The sequence below is a fragment of the Mustela nigripes genome, chromosome 4 (genome assembly GCF_022355385.1).
Source record: "Mustela nigripes isolate SB6536 chromosome 4, MUSNIG.SB6536, whole genome shotgun sequence".
In the NCBI taxonomy this organism is placed as follows: Eukaryota; Metazoa; Chordata; class Mammalia; order Carnivora; family Mustelidae; genus Mustela; species Mustela nigripes.
The window spans coordinates 15625460-15645281 of record NC_081560.1 but is presented as its reverse complement, the minus strand read 5'-3'; the positions used below and the strand labels follow the sequence as shown (position 1 = coordinate 15645281).

The following is a 19822-nucleotide window of genomic DNA, read 5'->3' as shown; positions in this document are numbered from 1 at the left end:
ATTTCACATGTGCTGTCACCACTCATATCAGAGGAATGAAGCACATCCTGTGTGGCTCTGTTAGGAGAGGACTTTCAGAAGGTTGCACCTGGTTTCCTCCAGACTTTGCCCCATGTTCCTACCCCCTTTGCTGATTTTGCTTTGCGGCCTTTCATTGTAATGTATCACAGCTGTAATGTTTACAGAGTTCTAGAAGGAATCCTAGAGAATCTTCAAAACAGGTGATCTTGGGGACCCTAACAGGCTCACCTCTCCCCAAACAGTACTGTCACTTTCCAAGGAAAGGACGCACTGTTTGTAAAACACACATGGACGAAATTATGAGGGTTGGTGGGCTGTTCGTTCACGGCTGTGTGGCCAGCAACAACCCACACATCCCCCAGCACCGAAAGTGAGGACTCCCCGACAGAAACGGCTCACACAGAGGACACAAAGTCAGAGGGCCAAAGGCAGGTCCTTTCAATTCAAGGCGGTACAATCAGATTCAATAGGAGTCAATGTGGTATAAGACAGCACCGAGTATGAAGGAATGAATTCACATGGGAGGTGTCTGCCAAGCTTGCCATCATCTCTCGGGCCACTCTTGACAGCCTGGGTGAAAGAGAGATGAATAAAGCTGCTTTTTAGAGCCACAGAACAATTTGTGGCTGTGTGAGGAAGGAAGCTGTAGCCAAGAGCAAGTAAACTGAAGCAGGGGCAGTGTCTGCGCAGGAACCCCCAGGCCAGCTCTGGCGGCGGGACAAGGTCTCCCCCCCCCCCCCCCCCCCCCCCCCCCCCCCCCCCCCGCCCCCTTCTCCCAGCCAGCAGCCATCAAGCTCCACTGATGGGTCACTTTGCATCGGGACGTTTGCTCCATTGACTAACTTCTTTCTCCTGGACAGTCTGTTTTCCCCTGTGTTCTTCATTCTCTCCTGGGCACAGCCACCAGGGAAAATGCCACGGCTTACATATCACTGTCTATCTCAAAACACCCAAAGAACTACTTTCAAGATTAGAGAATCAACTATTCCTACTGGCATTCAGACCCATCCATAACCTCCCCAACTTTTGGACATCAGTCTCTCATCCCCTCACTATTGTAAATTCTTATGTTTAGTAGGATGGATTTAATTATATTTCCAACATGCTCCATTCATTTCCATGTTTTTGCCCATTTTTTTCCCTGTTATCCTCAAGCCATCATCTAGAATGCCTACCACTCTTTCACACATAGCATCTGATGTCTGTGACGTTGACGTGCTACACGGCTAACAATCAGTATGGCAGAATTGGTGACGTCACAGCAGTAGCTACAACTAGAAGTCTGACTGTTGCTGGGTCTGGTGTACTGGTGAACAGAGTCCTGGATGCCATCACACAGCCCCTGTCCTAGCAGTTTCTATAGCAGGTGACTGCAGATCAAACAGAAGCTGATGAAGAGATCCCCAAGCTGGGAAGAGTTCTTGGATCTTCTAATTATTGGCCTGGTGATCTGAGGCACATCACTTAACCCTTCCAATGTCTCCCTTCACCTGAAAATGAGACTAAAACTACAAACTTCTCCTATACCACAAAACAGTTTTAAATATCAAATGAGGCAGCGTATTGCAGAGATCTTTACCTAGTAAATAGAAATGAAGGAATACTTTTATTGCTAAGAGCTAACAACACAAACCTAGGAACCTGTTCCACCACCTGCCAGTAATGCCCTCCGGCGACGAAGAAAACTGGAGATACTCTATTTGATGGTACAAAGTGGATTAGCCCCATCTCTCTACTGAATATTGGCCTTCTGGCTTCAGGGAGAAACAGTCAGTGAGTCCCCTGTTGTCCCGATGCCCACACTGATAGCAGACACAAACAACGAGGCCATCCACAACTAGGGCTCTGGGCACTGTGCTAATACTGAATTGTGGTGGGTCCCTTGGAAATGAGGTCCATGCTTTGTTTTGGAGGCTATCCTGGCAGAATCACAGCAGCCATGGCTTGGGGGTTATTGTCTAACATAGAGACATAAATAGAACCACATCAAAATCTTCATGAACCCGGTTCCCACAGACCACCTGCAATGGAGAGATTTTGGCCGGGATCTCAGCACAGCAAAAAGAGCCAGATTCCTAATTACCCATTTTTAAATGCTGGCCCAAATCTAATATTATGGTACTGACAGATGCCCTTACTGAATTTCAGCTGACTCTGATTTTTAAGGTCTATTTTGCTCATCACTATCAAAGAGCAAAATAGGGATGTGAGGTCAGATGCTTTGGATCTGACTTGAGAATTATAAATATAAATGCCATGAACCCTGAGAGATAAGGTCATTTTTTTTTTTTGGTTGAGTTTTTTAATGAAATTGAGTCCTTGGACTAAAGTTTAAACAACATTTATTCTGAGCAGCTCTGCTGTATCTTTCTCTCCTGTAATCTAGGGCATATACCAAATGGCCCTCAGTTCTAGGGGGAAAAAAAAAAGGCTTTACTTGAAACAAACAAATGATTTTACTGTTTGTGTACTTAACTGAGGTTTGGATAAGGAAATCTCCTGACCTCTGCCTGATTCTCTGTTTGACTTCATTTTATCCAACAGAATTGCTGATGCTGCTCTTGCCTCCAAAATTTTAAACAATAAAAACAAAATAAATCTCTGCATATCTGCTCCCATGCCCAAGGTTCACAAACTATTGCAAAAGGCAAACCCAAGGGAATCATAAGACTAAGCCAATATTTATCTCCAAACAGAGAACTTGAAGTATCTTTGCTCAAGTACTTTCTATAATTTTTTGAAAAATATGTATATTTTTACACATTGTATATTTGATATCTAAAATGTGCATCAGATGCAAGTTCATTATTTCTAGAAAAATGAGATGAAATTCTAAAATAAAACTCTTATAAGCTTACCCAATGGAATATAAATACCACAGCTACTTAATACACTGAAAAAGGGAATGTTTCCAATCCGGGCAGAACCTCACTAAAGATCTCAAACCGGTTGTGTTGTTTCAGTGCAAATGCTTTTAACCAGCTTAGGCTCACAAACAACTGTGACATTTGAGCACCACCAGCTGAAGCTGATACATAGCTAAGACCTTTGAGTGACTCCAGAGTAGACCCACAGCCACCTAACTGAAAACATCTTTTTAGCCTATAAAAAGGGTACTTGTGGGGCGCCTGGGTGGCTCAGTGGGTTAAAGCCTCTGCCTTTGGCTCAGGTCGTGGTCCCAGGATCCTGGGATCAAGCCCCACATCGGACTCTCTGCTCAGCGGGGAGCCTGCTTCCTCCTCTGTCTCTGCCTGCCTCTCTGCCTACTTGTCTGACAAATAAGTAAATAAAATCTTAAAAAAAAAGGGGGGGGGTATTTGTTTGACTGTTGAGTGACCCAGGCACAGACCTACACCAATCTAATCTAACCAATCCAAAACCTTCTCCCCCAACAAATAAAAAGTGACAATTGTTTTGACCAACTACCCAGAGACTCGTGGACGAATTCTGCCCTATCCAGAGTACAACCTCTACTCTTCAATTAACAAAACCACCATAAGCCAATCCCTTTCCTAGTACGTACAAGCTGTTGACATTTCCCCTTGACAAACTATTAGTCCAGTCTTCCATGATATGTGTACCCTGCCTGACAATGTTAATCAGTAGATATTAGGCTATTTTTATAATATGCCTTTTTCCTTGGTCTTCTCACAGGGAAAATTTAGTAGCATCGATATATGCACCCTTTAGGCTAGTGCAGCTTTAGAAGAGCCTAGATATGGAAGCAATCTAAGTGTCCACAGATGTATGGATAAAGAAGATGTATGTGCGTGCGCGCTCACGCGCGTGCACACACACACACACACACACAGTCAGAAAAAAAGGAACTCAGCCATAAAAAATAAATTGTCATAGAGATAACATGGAGGAACCTAGAGAGTATTATGCTTAAGTCAGAGAATGAAAAATATTATATCATCTCGCTTTCTGGAGCATCTAAAAAACAAAACAAATGAACAAACAAAAAACAGAAACAGACCCATAAATACAGAGAACCGATGGTTGCCAAAGGACAGGGGTGTGCGTGGATGGGCAAAACAGGTAAAAGGGAATGGGAGGTACAGGCTTCTGGTTAGGGGATAAATAAGACAGAAATGGAAAGTACAGCACAGGGAATACAGCCAATGATTTCTTGTAGCATTGTATGGTAACAGACGGAAGCTATACTTTTGATCGTAACACGATCACTATGTCAGATCACTATGTTGTGCACCTGAAACTAACACAACATTGTGCTGACTGTACTTTAATAGGAATAAAAAAAATACCCCCAAAATGGCAGAATTAATATTCTAGTTTATGCAACATTAGAGTTTATTTACTCATAGAGAATCCAATTTACCTGAACTTCCTAAATTTCCTATACTTGTTTTGCTAGTCTTAAGCTAAAATTTGTATGAATACTCAAGATTTTCCAAAACGTAAATCTATGTGGTCATCTAAAATGAATGATAATAAATGATGTCTTTATAAACAGAATTGTAGGAAGCAATGTTTTTATAATTTCTGACAGTGCTATAAATTATGAATCTATGGTGGCTTTATTAAAATGATCTTCAAAAAGTCTTAAATTCTTGCCTCTTGGGTTTAATTACAATACACTTTATAGCATTAATTAAAGGCTCTGAAAATTTATCGATGCCTTTATTGCCCATAATATGCTCTTGCTCCAGGATAATTGCTGACTTACACACACAGATTGACACTTTATTATTTTTCAATAAAACATTCTGCGTCCTTCCATTCTAATGCTGCTGCTAATTACAATGCATTAATCAGAGCTCGTCAGTCTTATTATCCTCATCATTTCTGCTTTTCCCATTAATTTATCTGAAGGCTCCTGCTATAAACTACAGATCATATATTGAGGAAGCAAAATTTGGGGCACCGTCATCTTAGTAAAGTTAACATGGCTACCATGAACTTGTCAGACTATATGGAGAGTCTAAGATATGATTTCCAGAACTTAGTCCTTTCAGAGACAGATGACTTCATCGAAGCAGATGGCTTGCAACCCAGGTCCTTGCCTATTAAGGAATAATTAGGATTAGGCCTATAACAATGGCTACTGATTTACATTTTAATCTACATGTTAACTACTTTTAACTGTGATATTTATATTTTATATTTTTATGACTACCCGGATTTGAGGACAAAAATGTTTTATACAGATACTTGCTGTTATACGCAACATGGCCCAAACTGCATATGAAACTTACTGTTGGGTCTGTTTTTTTGTCCTAGAACACCTGGGAAGTTCCTTCTATGAAAGTATTTTCCTAATGAGACAACCAGCTACAATATAATAATGATCATCCATGAAAATTAATTTCATCTCATTGTCCTATGATACTTACCAATAAAATTATAACACTGATGATATTCACCAAGCAGGTTGTTTTGTTTAAAAACAACTTCTCCCAAAGATAGGATTGATGTTACTACAGTTACCAAATGCAAATCATTGCAGCTTTTCAGAGAAGCCATATGATCTATAATCTTGTTGACAGTATGACATTCCAGGAGGTAACTGGCTGTACTTTTGCTCTTAACTAATTGAGGAAAACACTCTTCTGCTGGCAGAACTAACTACACTTTCTTTCTGTGCAAACTTGGGCTATTTTGCTATAACAGCCCCCAGACAGCTGAGAAAGAGACAAAATTTGCCAAAATTACTCAGATTTCGCCCCTCCTGGTTTCATGAATTTATGTCAAAGTAAAAGCACCAAATAATGTATCCTTTTAGAGAAAGAAAGGATTCTGCTGTCTAGAAATAATTTTGACTTCATTCTAAGGGTTTAATAGTCAACCGGTGGATTTTCCAGCTATACCTAATAGCCACTATTTCCATGAGATTTTGATCATCTCTTCCTCTACCACAGCAATTCTGGCATTTCTACTCAACTTAATGAGGACTGTTTTTTGGTTCAAGTTTCAAACACCATCTAATGTTACATTACCCTTCCTGATAGCATTTCAAATGACCTAATGACCTGTCACATCAACTGCACATGTGCAGCCAGAGCCATGTGCCTTGGTATACAGGCACCAAGAATGAACAGATCACACCTCAAAAGATCGGCTGCAGGACATAACCAGGATGTACCAGCTGGAATGGGAAAGCATACATGGGACTGCATCCTGAGGGTTCAGAATAAAAAGGGGCAGGACTTCAAGTTGGATAAAGGAGTCTCTCAGTGTGGGAGCAGTCCTCTATAGTAGGGCATTTAGCATATTATCAGGAAGCCCAGAAGATGATGCTAACACTCAATGGCATTCTGAAAACTTGAATAAAGAAGCTTCATGTTAAGTAAAGTAGAAATTCTTGAATTGCTATGATAGGAGAAGTGATGAAAGTCTCACAGAAATAGACATGATGGAGTTGCTGTATTAGGTACAAATTAGGAAAATCCATCAGCTGACTCTGTTCTGCAAGAGGATGCAAAGGATACTCCCCTTAAAAAAGCAATGAAAAACTGGTAAGAAGGACACCATCACTGTTGAGAAGTTCTCCTCTGTAGGATAGGTCTGATGGTATGAAATGGCTTATGGAGTGAGCATTCTGACACCAACTGGGATTACGGAATCCCAAAATAATGGGGACCATATGGTGCCACGTAACCACTGAAGCAAGGTGGGTACAATTACTGCAAGACTGAAGTTGCAGCCAATGGGGCTGGACCTACGGAGACCTATCAGATGGTTAATACAGCATTCCCTCCCCAGCAAGATGGATTTTCAGATAAAATGGGTATTGCTCAATCCATACCATGAAAAGAAATCAAGAAGGGAGGATTAAGAGATATGAGGACAAATGCTCCCGTAGAGAATCATAATCTTTTGCCTCATTTCTGGACTTAGGCCAGTTTTCAAAGATAAAACTCACTGATTAGAAAGAGCAAGTCCACAGAAAAATCCTACAAGATCATAGCAAGGGTCTATAGCAACATTTCCCCAGCTTCTAACTAGAAGGATCTACAGACATTTGCTTGAGTAGTTGTACACTGGGGAGGCAGAAAATGTCCCCATACTCTAAAGACCCTGGGACAAGAGCCCAAGTTGAAATGCATACCCAAGGACCTGGCTGGGTATGAAGCAATATCTTGGTGCCCTGTTAGAGTAGAGATGTATGAGGTCCAGTTAAAAAAATAAAGTCCTGGACCAGGACTGGTTCACAAAGTGTCTACTGGTTCCACAAATCCACAAGGATTAATTTCCCTAATCCCTAACTGTGTAATTGGAGTGGACATATCTGGTATATTTGGCAGAACTCCAATTATTGGTTCCTTGGCCTGTTGTGCAAGAGCTGGCATAGGGAGGAAGCCCAGGCGAAACTGTAAACCACCCTCCCAGTCATATCTAAATCAAAACCAATGTCACATTCTCAAAAATAATGGGTACCAGGTGATATTAACTGATTAATTTTTAAGTTATGACAATGGTATTGTTTGTTTCTTTTTTAATTATTACCTCTTTACCTGCCATCCTTAGAGACTGCAAGAAGCCATGACCATGGTCCCCAAAATATTCCCATTTAATTCACAAGCTGAGCTCCTACAAAACCAGATATTGGGGCACCTGAGTGGCTCAGTGGGTTAAAGCCTCTCCCTTCAGCTCAGGTCATGGTCTCAGGGTCCTGGGAGTGAGCCCCACATTGGGCTCTTTGCTCAGCAGGGAGCCTGCTTCCCCCTCTCTCTCTCTGCCTGCCTCTCTGCCTCCTTGTGATCTCTGTCTGTCAAATAAATAAATAAAATCTTAAAACAAACAAACAAAAAAACAGATATTATACTGGAGAATAACGCCGGATTACCACAAATTCAACCCGGTGTATCTAAATGCAGGGATCTTCTGACCATGAGTGTATGACATGGGGTCACTGATTTGGCAAATGAATTATTTTCCATCCCTTTCTGAAAAGGGAATCAACAACTGTGTACAATCATTTGGTGGAGTTAACAGGGCTTTTGACTCATCTGAAATGCATCCCAGTGTAATGCAAAGAGACCTGAACCATACAAACATTCTGCAGAACACCACTAGGTTTACTCTATCAATGACATCGTGTCTAAGTGGATGGCAAGAAATGGTAAGAATGTGGACAGTCTTAATAAGATAGAAGGTGGGGAGATAAGCACTATGAAAACACAGAGGTCCCACACATCAGTGAAGCTTCTAAAGAGCAGTGGTCAAGGGCATGCAAGAATATCCTGTCCAATCTAGAGGAAAGATCATTGAATTCCACAGTTTGACGACTAGCAATGAAGCACAGCACCGTCTAGGCCTCTTAGGGCTCTGGAGGCAGCATACTCTGCACTGAGGAATACTGTCCTGATCCATGTATTGGATGACATTAAATTCTTCCAACTTAGAGTGAGGCCCAGTGCAAAAACATCTCTGCAGCCACGGCCAGTCTACAAAGAAAAGTACCCGCTATCACTTGGGTCATACAACCAAGACAACCCCATGCTACTAGAGGTACTGGGGAAGGAGGAAAGATGCCCCGTGGGGTTAATGGCAAGCCCCAATGGGAGAACCACAACACAGATTGGATTCTGAAGCAGGGTTGTGTCATCTGCAGGAGAGAACCACATATCTTTCAACAAACAACTCCTAGGCTACTGTGCTCTGCTGGAAGAATTACCTGAGTACAGATCACCAGGAGGTCATGACCTGGATTCTGTCAGATCACAAAGCCATAAAGTTGGGTGGGCCCAGCTGCAATCCATCATTATATTCAATGGGGACCATCTGGGATTTGGCATGAGCAATTCCAAAAACCACAAGAAAGATGTCTGAGGGGGTCAGACTCCCCGTATCATCCACTCTTACACGTAGTACCAGGCCTCTTATTTGACTCACACCGATGAAGATGAAGATATAGAGGTCCCTAATGACCATCTCACAGGGGAGGAAAAAGCTGAGACTGGTTTCCAGATGGGTCAAGTTGGCCTGTGAGTCCAGGTCAAAGGCAGACTACGGCTTCACTAAAGCCTACTTGGGAATGGCCCAGAGAATTGTAAATAGGAAGAAATCCTCCCAAAGAACATCACTTCAGGTAGGGCAGCTGCTCATCCACTTTGTGTGAAAGGATAGGAAGGTAGCCTGACCCGTGAGTATAAAAGGACTTACGGGCAATGGTGAATGGCTTGGCTAGTTGATGAAAGGCAAGGAAACAGGGAGGTGTGGGGAAGAGGTACGTGGATGCACACATGAGAGTCGAAGGTCTTAAGACAAAAGGTGGGGAGATAAGCACTACGAAAAAACAGAAAAATCAGTGAAGCTTCTAAGGTTTGAAAGTGAGAGTAAGAGACAAGGAGTATAAGGTGAGAGTAAGCACAAGGAGAGGAGATCATGGTATTACATATTAAAGTCCACCAGAGAGCACTCGCTCTATAAGAACTAAACATTTGGGCGCAGTAACAAGGACTCCACAGTCTCATGAGCCATCCATGGCGCAGCAGGCTCCGGGGCGTGGCCAGGACAGCAATGGTGAACATTGTTTGGGTCCAAAAGCAAGAGATCTCACCCCCCAGAACGAAACTAACTCCTGCCCCTGATGAACGTCTAACCTGCCGGCCCCTTCCCAAGGCTGAGCACTGAGTATGGCACCATCCTTCAAAGGGAAGAACCAGCTATTGATGGTAAACTGATCACACTGAATCCTTTCCACTGTGGAAAGGGACGGCAACTGATCTTCACTGAAATCAACACACATTCAGGGCATGGGTTTACCTTTGCCTGCGGCTGGGTTTTGGTCAGCACCACTCTGCAAAGGCTTACAAAATCTGTTACCAACACAGGATCCTGCATAACACTGTGTCAGCCGGAGGAAGCTATTTGACAGCAATGAAGGTGCAGAAGTGAGCTTTCAGCCATGAAATATGCTGGTCCTATGGCATCCCACACCACCCAGGAGTTGCAGGCCTAACAGAGAGACAGAATGGCTTTTGAAGGTGTTAATGGAATCTAGCTTTCAGAGGATACCCTGTGAGAACCATGCTCTAGGCTCAGCACGCTCACTAAATCCATAATCATTTCATGATGCCGTCGTTTCCGGCGTAAAATACATGGATGCAGAACCCAAGGAGTTGGAATAGGAGCAGTCCTGTCTACCGTCCCTCCCATTGGGCCACTTGGGGAATTTGTGGTGCCCATCCCCAGAACCCTGGGCCCTCAGGGTCTGAATCCCAGCTGGGGAACATCTCTACCATGGGACATCACAGGAGGCCCTTGAACCTTAAACTACCACTGCGGCCAGTTACTTTGGGATCTTTGTGTCAAGAGTAGCAAGCACAGGAAGGAGTCATCATCTTGGCAGGAGTAATTGCTCCTGATCGTTAGGTGCAGGTCTAGTTATTATCTGACAAGGCCGGCTAGAAGAATCTATCTGGCACCCAGATTACCCAGTAGGGCATCCTCACTGCAGTTCAACTCCTCCCTCTGCACCAGCCCAGTGCCTTCCCAGTGAAGGCACTTCTGGAGAAAGAGCAACAAGGATGAGAGCGCCACATGAGCTGTAACTATAAGGACACTGACCAAGCCAAAGACCAGGGAGAAGTCGCCATAGCAAAATGTTTCTACAGAACTTGAGTGAGAACCGAGTGACTCAACCCCTGGGGACTGAAGTGCACAGCTTCTGAGCCCTCAGCTCTTTTACCCTTTCTTTTTCCTTTTTTTTTAAACCACTTTATCGAGGTACGATTGACATCCAAAAGGCTGTACATATTTAATGTGTACAACTCAATGAGTTCGGAGATAAGTATATACTTAAGAAGCCATCACCATAATCTATGCCATAAACATGTCCATCACCTCCAAGTGTTTCCTCCTGTCCTCCTTAGTAGTTGTTTTTGTGATAAGAACTCTTAATATCTACCCTCTCGGCAACATTTTAAGTCTACAATACAGGATTGTTCACTGTAGGCACTAGCTTGTACAGATCTCAAGGTTTCGTTCAACCTGTACAACTGAAACTCTGTACCCTTTAACTATTCTTTCTCCATTTCCCCTTCCTTGGATGAATCTGAAGGGCATTATGGTGAGTGAATTAAGCAAGACTCAGAAAGACAAATACTATAGGAAACCACTTATATGAGGCATCAAAAAGTCAAATGCATAGAAGCAGAGAGCAGAATACTAATTGCCCTTGTCTCCTTTCTTAATACTCAGCCAAGGACAGAAAGAAAAGCCAGGCTCCCGGCAGCTATGTTGGCAGGGGTTTATTGGAGAGGCTTGATTTCTTCACCCTGGTTGTGTTACCCACTCTACACCCCTTCACTGAACCTCTCGAAGTTAAAGCCAGAAGATTTCGAGCAAACACACAGACAAATAACCAAACCTGCCTAACCAGTGCAGAGATCCTCACTCTTGAACTTCCATTTCTTGCCTTCAAGGGTCTCTTGACAGCTGACCCCAGGGGACACACATTTCCAGATGAGTAGAAAATGGTGTTTTATGGTGGTAAAGGAACATCTCCCATAGTCTCTAGTCAGTATTTGTCATTATTTTTATTTTACCCCCATTATTTTTCTCTAATCCCTTTCACTATTCATAGAGTATCTCAACCATACCTCATTGAATGTTTTAAAGCATTTTATTCTTTTTTGCAATAAAAAACTTCTATTGAACATATTTCCTTTAAACATATGTATTTTAAATATCATACCATAAGTTCATTTTAAATTAGTTGCTAATAATATTCTTTATAGTAAAAGGTAGTTTTGATAGTTTCCCATTTAATTAGTGCTATGCTTTTACTTAAACTCTATATGATAGTATATATAACTTACAGATAAATAATTCAAAATGATGCAGTGTTTGGTTAGGGAACTGGAAGGTACAAAAATGTAGACCAAAGTTTAACCATGCACTGTTGCATTAAAAACTGCTTTCAAGATTTGGTGTTTGGAGGTTTAGCTAGCACATTTATTTTTAGAACTTTTATATGTGTTTCTAAATGAAGAAATAAAAGATAAGGGCTCAGATTATGATTTACAAGCATATTTTCACAATTGCCATACTGCTGGGCTTGAAGGCTTGGTTCCTTCGATAATGAAAGGTAAAATTAGCCAGAATCGTGAATGTATTTTTTCTTTGCACATTGATTTTTTTTTTAAAGTACTCTGGATAACTCAATGTTGAGTGAATTTTAATTGAATGAATGTGTAGATGTGGTGAAGATCAGTAAGAGACAGGTTTGTGGAGTAAGTATGCATCCTTCCTTTAATCACTGGCTGAATACGGCTTTACATTAAACAATATCTGCTAGATCAATCCCACTGCCTCTCCAGATCCACTATCTTTCTTTATTTCACATCTCATTGTAAAAAGTTGTCTTTCATGGGTTATGTCAACAGTGCCCCTCATGCTCTGGTTTCTACTAGATTTGGCCACTGGAGGTACTGAAGGTAAGTGAGGTTGGGGTATTTATTCCCCCAGCTGGTAGGTCACCTGGGCTGGCTAGGTCTTGTGACTAAAAGTTATAGCTCCTGTGGAGGGATTCTTCCATGTCCTCACCTCTTCAGAGTTGACTTGACCATGGCTCTTTTTTTTTTTTTAATTTTTTTTAATTAACATATAATGTATTATTAGCCCCAGGGGCACAGGTCTGTGAATCGCCAGGGTTACACACTTCACAGCACTCACCATAGCACACACCCTCCCCAATGTCCATAACCCAACCACCCTCTCCCTACCCGCCCCCCCAGCAACCCTCAGTTTGTTTTGTGAGATTAAGAGTCTCTTATGGTTTATCTCCCTCCCAATCCCATCTTGTTTCATTTATTTCTTTCCTACGCCCCAAGACCCCCACGTTGCCTCTCAACTTCCTTGACCATGGCTCTTGCTGACTTCTTCACTATCCCTTCACTATCCCTTGGAGTTTCTCCACGCTCTACTCACACATTTTAAATATTCTCTCTATTAAACACTCATCAAATACATGATTTCAGTTTGAGTATGTTAGCTCTTTTCTGCCTAAACCCTAACTCTTATGTAATACAAGACAATGAATGAAATCAAAGTGAAATTATATAATGTTCATAAACATGGCAGCCTGTGGTAGTCAGCAAATGTTAAAGAAACTAAGCAACTGAATCATGAGCTCTCTCATCTGATATCTATCATGTGCCACACACACTCAGCCAAACACACGTTCAAGGCTCAAGAGAAAATTAATCCAAATAATTACTTTATTCTGACTTTTAAAAGTAGGAATTAAAACCACAACATCTTTAACTATAAACAATCCCTAACAACCTCATAAGTTTTCTAACCACCAGTCAGAAAAAAAAGTTTTGCTGAGTGACGTGATTATTTTTCACCCCATTCCAATGGGTAAATTATGAATAATGCATATGGGACATGTGTATAAGTGTGTGTTGGAGGGTGTGTGATGGTTTAGAATCCCTGAATGTGTAAGAATGTACAACCCTACTGATGAAAATTAAGCATAGAAGCAAAGTTTGAAATGAATTGGCGATCATTTAATCTATAAAATGGAAATAGAGCCACTAGCTTTCCTTTAATCCAGAGTATAAGCCAGGATCCAAAGAAGGATTATTTACTGTCCAGCAAGAGAAACAGGGCTAAGACCATCCCATCCCATAACTGCTTGAGTCTCTGCAAATCCGTGAGCAGCCGTATTGGGATGAATATAGTAATACATTATTACGGGAACATTGTGTGAAAAGTTGGGATCACTGACTTCTCAGCTGATAGTTATGGTGTGTAGAGAGCTGTGAGCACTCCAAGATTGCTGCCTGAGAACAGGGGAACCAAAGGAGACATGGTCACAGCAACAGAGTCCAGTTTTCCCCATTTGGTTGACCATGCCAACAGAAGACAAAGCCAGAAAATGGAGCATAATGTGACAGTAGGCGATACCTGTCACAAAATATGTTTATTGATTTTCTTTTAATAAAATTCCTCCAACTTTCTTGTGGCTTAGAAGTTACTGGGGGAGTGCCAGCTACTAGGCTGTCCAGTGAAGATATGTTTGCAAGGCAAAGAGCTTGTTTGTCCAGATCCTTCCTACCATTCCCATCTCTAACCTCAGAGCTGGCTATGCCTAAATACATGTTTCTTCTATCACACACACACACACACACACACACACACTCTCTCTCTCTCTCATGGGAAAGCTGAAGATAGTCTACAATCTACTAAGCAAGAGAAAGTCCCCAAGCCCCAAGGCAACACCAGAAAGAGTAGGGGAGATGGACCCAATGAAGGAAGGTCATATAAGAGCAGAGGGCTACTTCCTTCCACATGTAGAATGCAGTACTCCCCCTTCTTCTTCCTCCTCATCTTCCTTTTACCTTCTTCCCCTTTCAACCTATTTCATCTGTCTTCTTTACAGGCCAGAAGGGAACCAACTAAAGGTCACCATGAAGTGAGGAGATAACACCAGTTATAATGGAAGGCCATATCCTTGAAGAAGAGATAGGTAGCCTTCCAAAGAAAAACTTGGTAACGGGTGCTACAGTATGGTATTTTCTTTCCAGTACCAGTCAAAACATCATAATTCATGAAACTTTTTCCAAATCTCACTCACCCTCAACACTCCTACCTCATCTAGCCAATATTTCCAACCCTCTATTGTCAAAAATGCTATGCTGGTCGGTCAGCTCATCCCAGTGCTTGATCCAAAAAAGTCATATCGATAAATAAATTAGGAATTAACGTAAGAGGAATAAATTCTTTCAAATAGTCTTGCTTAACCCAACCAAAACTTCCCTTTACTGAGCCCCATTTACTATTGAGTAAAAACAAAAAGCCAGAAAACCAAAAAACTTGTAGTGTGATTCACCACCAGTTTAACCTTCTCAGGGGATCCTTATATTCCTAAAGTAGATCTTTGTATGATGAAAAAAGCCACAACCCAAATCTGTTGGCGTCAATCACATGTAGAATCGACGGAGTTTTATAGCATGTGGCCCAAGGAATCCACCCTTTCCCTCACCTTCCTTTTCCCAGTGGCCCTGCTCCCCAAGAGGCCTTTGACCAGTCACACTAAGAGAGAGAAAGAGTAGACACAATCAGCCACAAAATGAGGAGGCCACCTCCTTCCAGGAACGGGATGGGGTCCAAAGAGAGCAACACATTTCGTGCTTCTGTGTTGTCCTTTCTCTGCTGAGTTCTGCTCAACCACAATAATGCGTCAGTGTAAGTACAGCGTCCCAACAACCCACAGATTTGCTGCTGCTGAGCAAGAAGTGTGACAGGCCAGGAGTCCTCAGAAAGGGCTTTTAGCAAAATAAGAAGTGTTATTTTTTTAACCATCCACAATGAAATTCACCGTAATAGCATATCCATCTCTCTTAAAACGTGCTCATACCTGGATTTAAGACCCCTGCCTCTGGCAGTGAGTTCTACAACTGAAATACCTCTTGAGGAAAGGGACCTGGAGACATAGGGCTTTTCAGAAAGGAGGAGATGTATTGAGCCCTGGATTCAGCGTGAGAGGACTCATCTACCGCAGGAGCTTACGAAGGCCCGGGGAGCCTCTCGAGATGGCCGTGGGGGTGCCGGGGCCCCTTACCTTACCACACTGCTTACATTTTCCCTCCTGCCGACGCCGGTGTACCCAGTGATGACGCACAAAGTTCTGTGGGAAAACAACATTAAATGAGTAGGTTTCAATTTGCCAACCCTATTGCTATTCTTTTTTTCAAATGTTTTAAGCATGTTGATTTCCATAAACCATAATCTCAGCCCCTATTAGCACAAAACCAAATATGTGCATGTGTGATTTAACCATAAACACGAATCCACTTGGAAAACTGAAGGCACCCCCATGCCCAGTGATCTTTTGGATCTGTAGAAGCCGCTCATCACGCCCTCCCTCCACGTCTTCCTCGTGGCCACCCGGTAACGCCATTATTACTCTGCTTCCTTCCTAGCGGAACACTCTACAGACATGGGAAGTCACTGAAATCCCCTTGGGGAGGTAAAAAGGTGAGGGAGAGAAGATGAAGCAGCAATATCCATTTTTAAAAACAAATATGTATTTTATTGCCTTATATAGGCCAGGCACCAAACATCCACTTTAGAAGGAACTTAAAGAAATTAAGGTCTCGGGAAGAAACAGGTATCCTCATTCAGGACATACTGGATGAGAATTTGTCACTAGTCAAAGTGAAGGGAAGGAAAAGTTCAAGGACAAAGATGACGGAGGCAAGAGATGTGGACCCATCGTGATGGCTGTGCGATGACGGTGTGTCTAAACTGTCCTGGGGCTCTAGATACTTCATCCATTCTCAAAGTCTATTCTCCTCTTGGATCATAGGAAATACAGAACTTCCTCTTCCTCCCAAATAGTCGATCGCTCCTCAGGAAGGGAGTTAAGGAGCCCCATCACCACTGCTCTTCGGATATATCATAGGATAGAAAGTTGTTTTTAGGCCCAATGGCACAAATAAACTTATATATACAACTCATCCTTCTTGGACCTATTGGTATTTATATACTTTTTTTATGTTTTATTTTTATTGTATATTTACATAAAATAATTCCTTTTTTTCCTTTGTTCTTTCCTGAGAAAGCACATTTTACCTGACACTAACATGTCTATCATCGGGCCACAGCCTATATTTTCCCTTTAAAAGGCCCTTTAATATGTAGCCAGCCATTCAGTCAATACTAGATGCCTACATCTTGCCAGGCCCTGTCGTAGGTATACAGCAAATAGATCGATGTTGAAGAAAAAAATGTTCTATCGACAAATGAAATTCAGAGCGACAAAAATACCTTGAACAAACATGAGCATTATCTAAAATGCCACCTCCATTTCTCTTTATAATGCCAAATCAATTCAAGTTAAAACTAAACAAAGATCCTAGAGGAATAATGGTCTTTTAGCTATAATAAGATATAAAGAAGCATAATGGGCCCACTAATTAGTCTAAGTTTTGTCTTTCTTTTCCCACTGAGGCAGTTTAATAAAACAAGGACACAATTCTTATATTGTTCTCAGAAAGAAGCTAATTAATAATATTTTTGAGTACTACGTGTCGGGTACTTTAAAAAATGCTTTAAATGTAACAATTATTTTAATTTTCATGAGAATTTTTATGAGTAGGGCTGCTATTCAGTTGGTATGTACCAGAAAAATCCCATGAGTTGTTAAAATACTGAAATATTTCTATACTGGTTGATAGATTAGTTTAGTTCCCCTACCCTCCTCCTGACTCCTTCCTAACTGCCATAGCACTCCACCTCACCCCACCGCTTTAACACTGGAAATCTTTTCTACCCCCTCATTATTAAGCCACTAGAATGTTCATTTCTGGCAGGTCTCTGGGATTCTGTTCCAATGAGTTCTTTTTCTTTTTTTTTTAAGATTTTATTTATTTATTTGACAGAAAGAGAAAGCGAGAGAGGGAACACAAGCAGGGGGAGTGGGAGAAGGGGAAGCAGGCCCCCTGCTGAGCAGAGAGCCCGATTGGGGCTCAGTCCCAGGACCCTGAGATCATGGCTTGAGCCGAAGGCAGAGGCTTAACTGACTGAGGCAACCAGGCGCCCCAATGAGCTCTCTTTTGAAAACAAATCGTTGCCTGAGCAATGCCCCTGGGACTGCCCCTACCCCCACCCCCAGCACACTCAGAAGACTGGGCTATGCCCAACTGATGGTGGTTGTCTGTGTCAGTTTAAGTATCAGACAAACAATGCTGGGTCCCCTGGCCCGCTGGGGCTCTCAGAACAGTGGCAGCAAGTCAAGAACCTGCCACCTAATGGGGATGAAGTTGCTGGACCCTGCACCTCTCTACTCACAGGTGAGGCTGATCACGCCAGCCTTCCATCCACTCAGGTGACGAGAACCCTGCCCACTGCTGGCTTAAGAGCAGGCCTAGGGCGGACTGAGCCAGCTGCCAATTGTACCATGTCTCAATTCACAGCATTGTAGGGCACATGATCGGGGGTTTTGCTTGAGTTATCACTATCATCCTCCTTTTAGAGATCAGAAAACTAAGGTATTGAGTGGTGACTTCGGATTTAAGGGTCCGAGCAAGGATTCAATCCCAACAGAACCTACGCTCTGAACCCCTGTGTCGCTGTGCCTTTCCTCTGCTCTGGAACCTTGGGATCAAGCTCCTTCAGGAAATGATTTCAGTGACCGTCAGTAGTAGAAATACTGAATATACAAAAATGTCGGACAATACTATAAGAGAGAACAATTTACTGTAATTGCTGTTAGTTTAGAAGAAACTGTGGGAAAATGAACAATGCATTGATGATAAGGGAAGTTCTCTGCATATGGAAACTGTAAGTCACCTAATGACTATCAATTCGAGGAGGGAAATGTTGGAAGAATTTGATGCAACTGCCTATGAAATCAGGGCTGACTCATGGGGTTATTTAGCTAGTGACAGCTCTAATCAGAAGATTAAACTGACAATTTCCAGGAGTCAACAATTATTTAGAAATTATAAGACTGACTTAATGAATCATTTATGTTGCAACACGTGTCATTTGGTAAACAGATTGAGAATACCCTGTAGTTTAATCTGTGTAGGGAATGTAAGGGAACACGTCTAAAATGTTTATTTAAATATTACTGTATGACTCAGGAAGTTGTCAAATATTTTTATTATCATTCTTCCTAGAAATTGGGTCCTAGATCAAAGCACAGAGAAAGTAACTGAAACAAAAGCTCTCCTTGAGAAGACACTGAGTAACTGCCTTCCTTATGGAGCTCCGATCTGAGAGGTGAAGCATCTTCCTATGAAAAGATCTTCTTGGGCCTGAAAGGAATTCCTTCTATCAGTGCTTTAAGACTTAGAACAAACATCCAATAAATGTGTGTTGAGTGGAATGGAATTCTGACCCTAATTTTTTTGATGATCAACTCGTGTAGTTACCACTTTGGAGGTTCATCATTTGCTGTATCAATCGGGGGGAAAAACCCAATTTCTATAAATTTACTGCTGTTTTCTAATCCTTACTCCCAAACACTCATTTTTATACTCTTCTGACTATTATTCACATCTCCTAAATTATGGAGCTGAAGATTAGACTCAGAATCCTTATACTGGAAATGTGAGTGTGGACATACTGCTGTTAAAATAAGCAAAGCAAGGGTACCTGGGTGGCTCAGTGGGCTAAGCCTCTGCCTTCGGTTCAGGTCATGATCTCAGGGTCCTGGGAGTGAGCCCTGCATAGGACTCTCTGCTCAGCAGGGAGTCTGCTTCTCCCCCTCTCTCTCTCTGCCTGCCTCTCTGCCTACTTGTGATCTCTTTCTGTCAAATAAATAAATAAAATCTTTAAAAAAAGAAAAAATAGCAAAGCAAGGCTGTAACATCTTTCTATTGTTCATCGGTAATCTCTGAACTATTCATGCACTATCTTCAAGTACTGGGCAAGGAAAGGGCTATTACATAGGTGTGTTAAAATCTCAGTGATACATTATTTCAGGGTTTGTACTTGGTATTGTTAGCAGAGACACGTCGCAGACTTGCTCACTTATTTCCAAACAGCAAGTTCAATTCCTAGTATTACTCATAAAGTGCATGAAAGAATCTTAAAATTATAACCTAATCTGCACAGCTTATGTCTAGGAAAACCTAGAGGTCCAGAAAGATTCCATGTAGAGGAGTCCTACCAACATTCACTAACAAACTATCAACAAAACTATTCCTTCTAATTTTCCCCTTCACTAGGGCCCTGAGTTATCTTCTGGCCAGCGCCGTTGTGCCCTCGGATGGCACTGAGGGTACCCACAAGCCTATCATTTTCCTTGCATGTTCCTCACCCTATGTAAGGCCCATCACCTTCCCATTGCTGACATAATGGCCAAACACAG

The 19822-nt window shown here is 42.0% G+C and overlaps 1 protein-coding gene across 3 annotated transcripts in view; it reads right to left on the bottom strand.

Moving 5' to 3' along the window:
• Positions 1 to 19822, bottom strand: part of DGKI (diacylglycerol kinase iota) — a 433300-nt gene that overhangs the window by 220759 nt on the left and 192719 nt on the right. For all 3 annotated transcript variants that reach the window (XM_059396338.1, XM_059396340.1, XM_059396341.1), the window contains exon 6: positions 15563 to 15628. In XM_059396338.1, coding sequence (XP_059252321.1) covers positions 15563 to 15628 — 66 coding nt within the window. The remainder of the gene's footprint in view (positions 1 to 15562; positions 15629 to 19822) is intronic.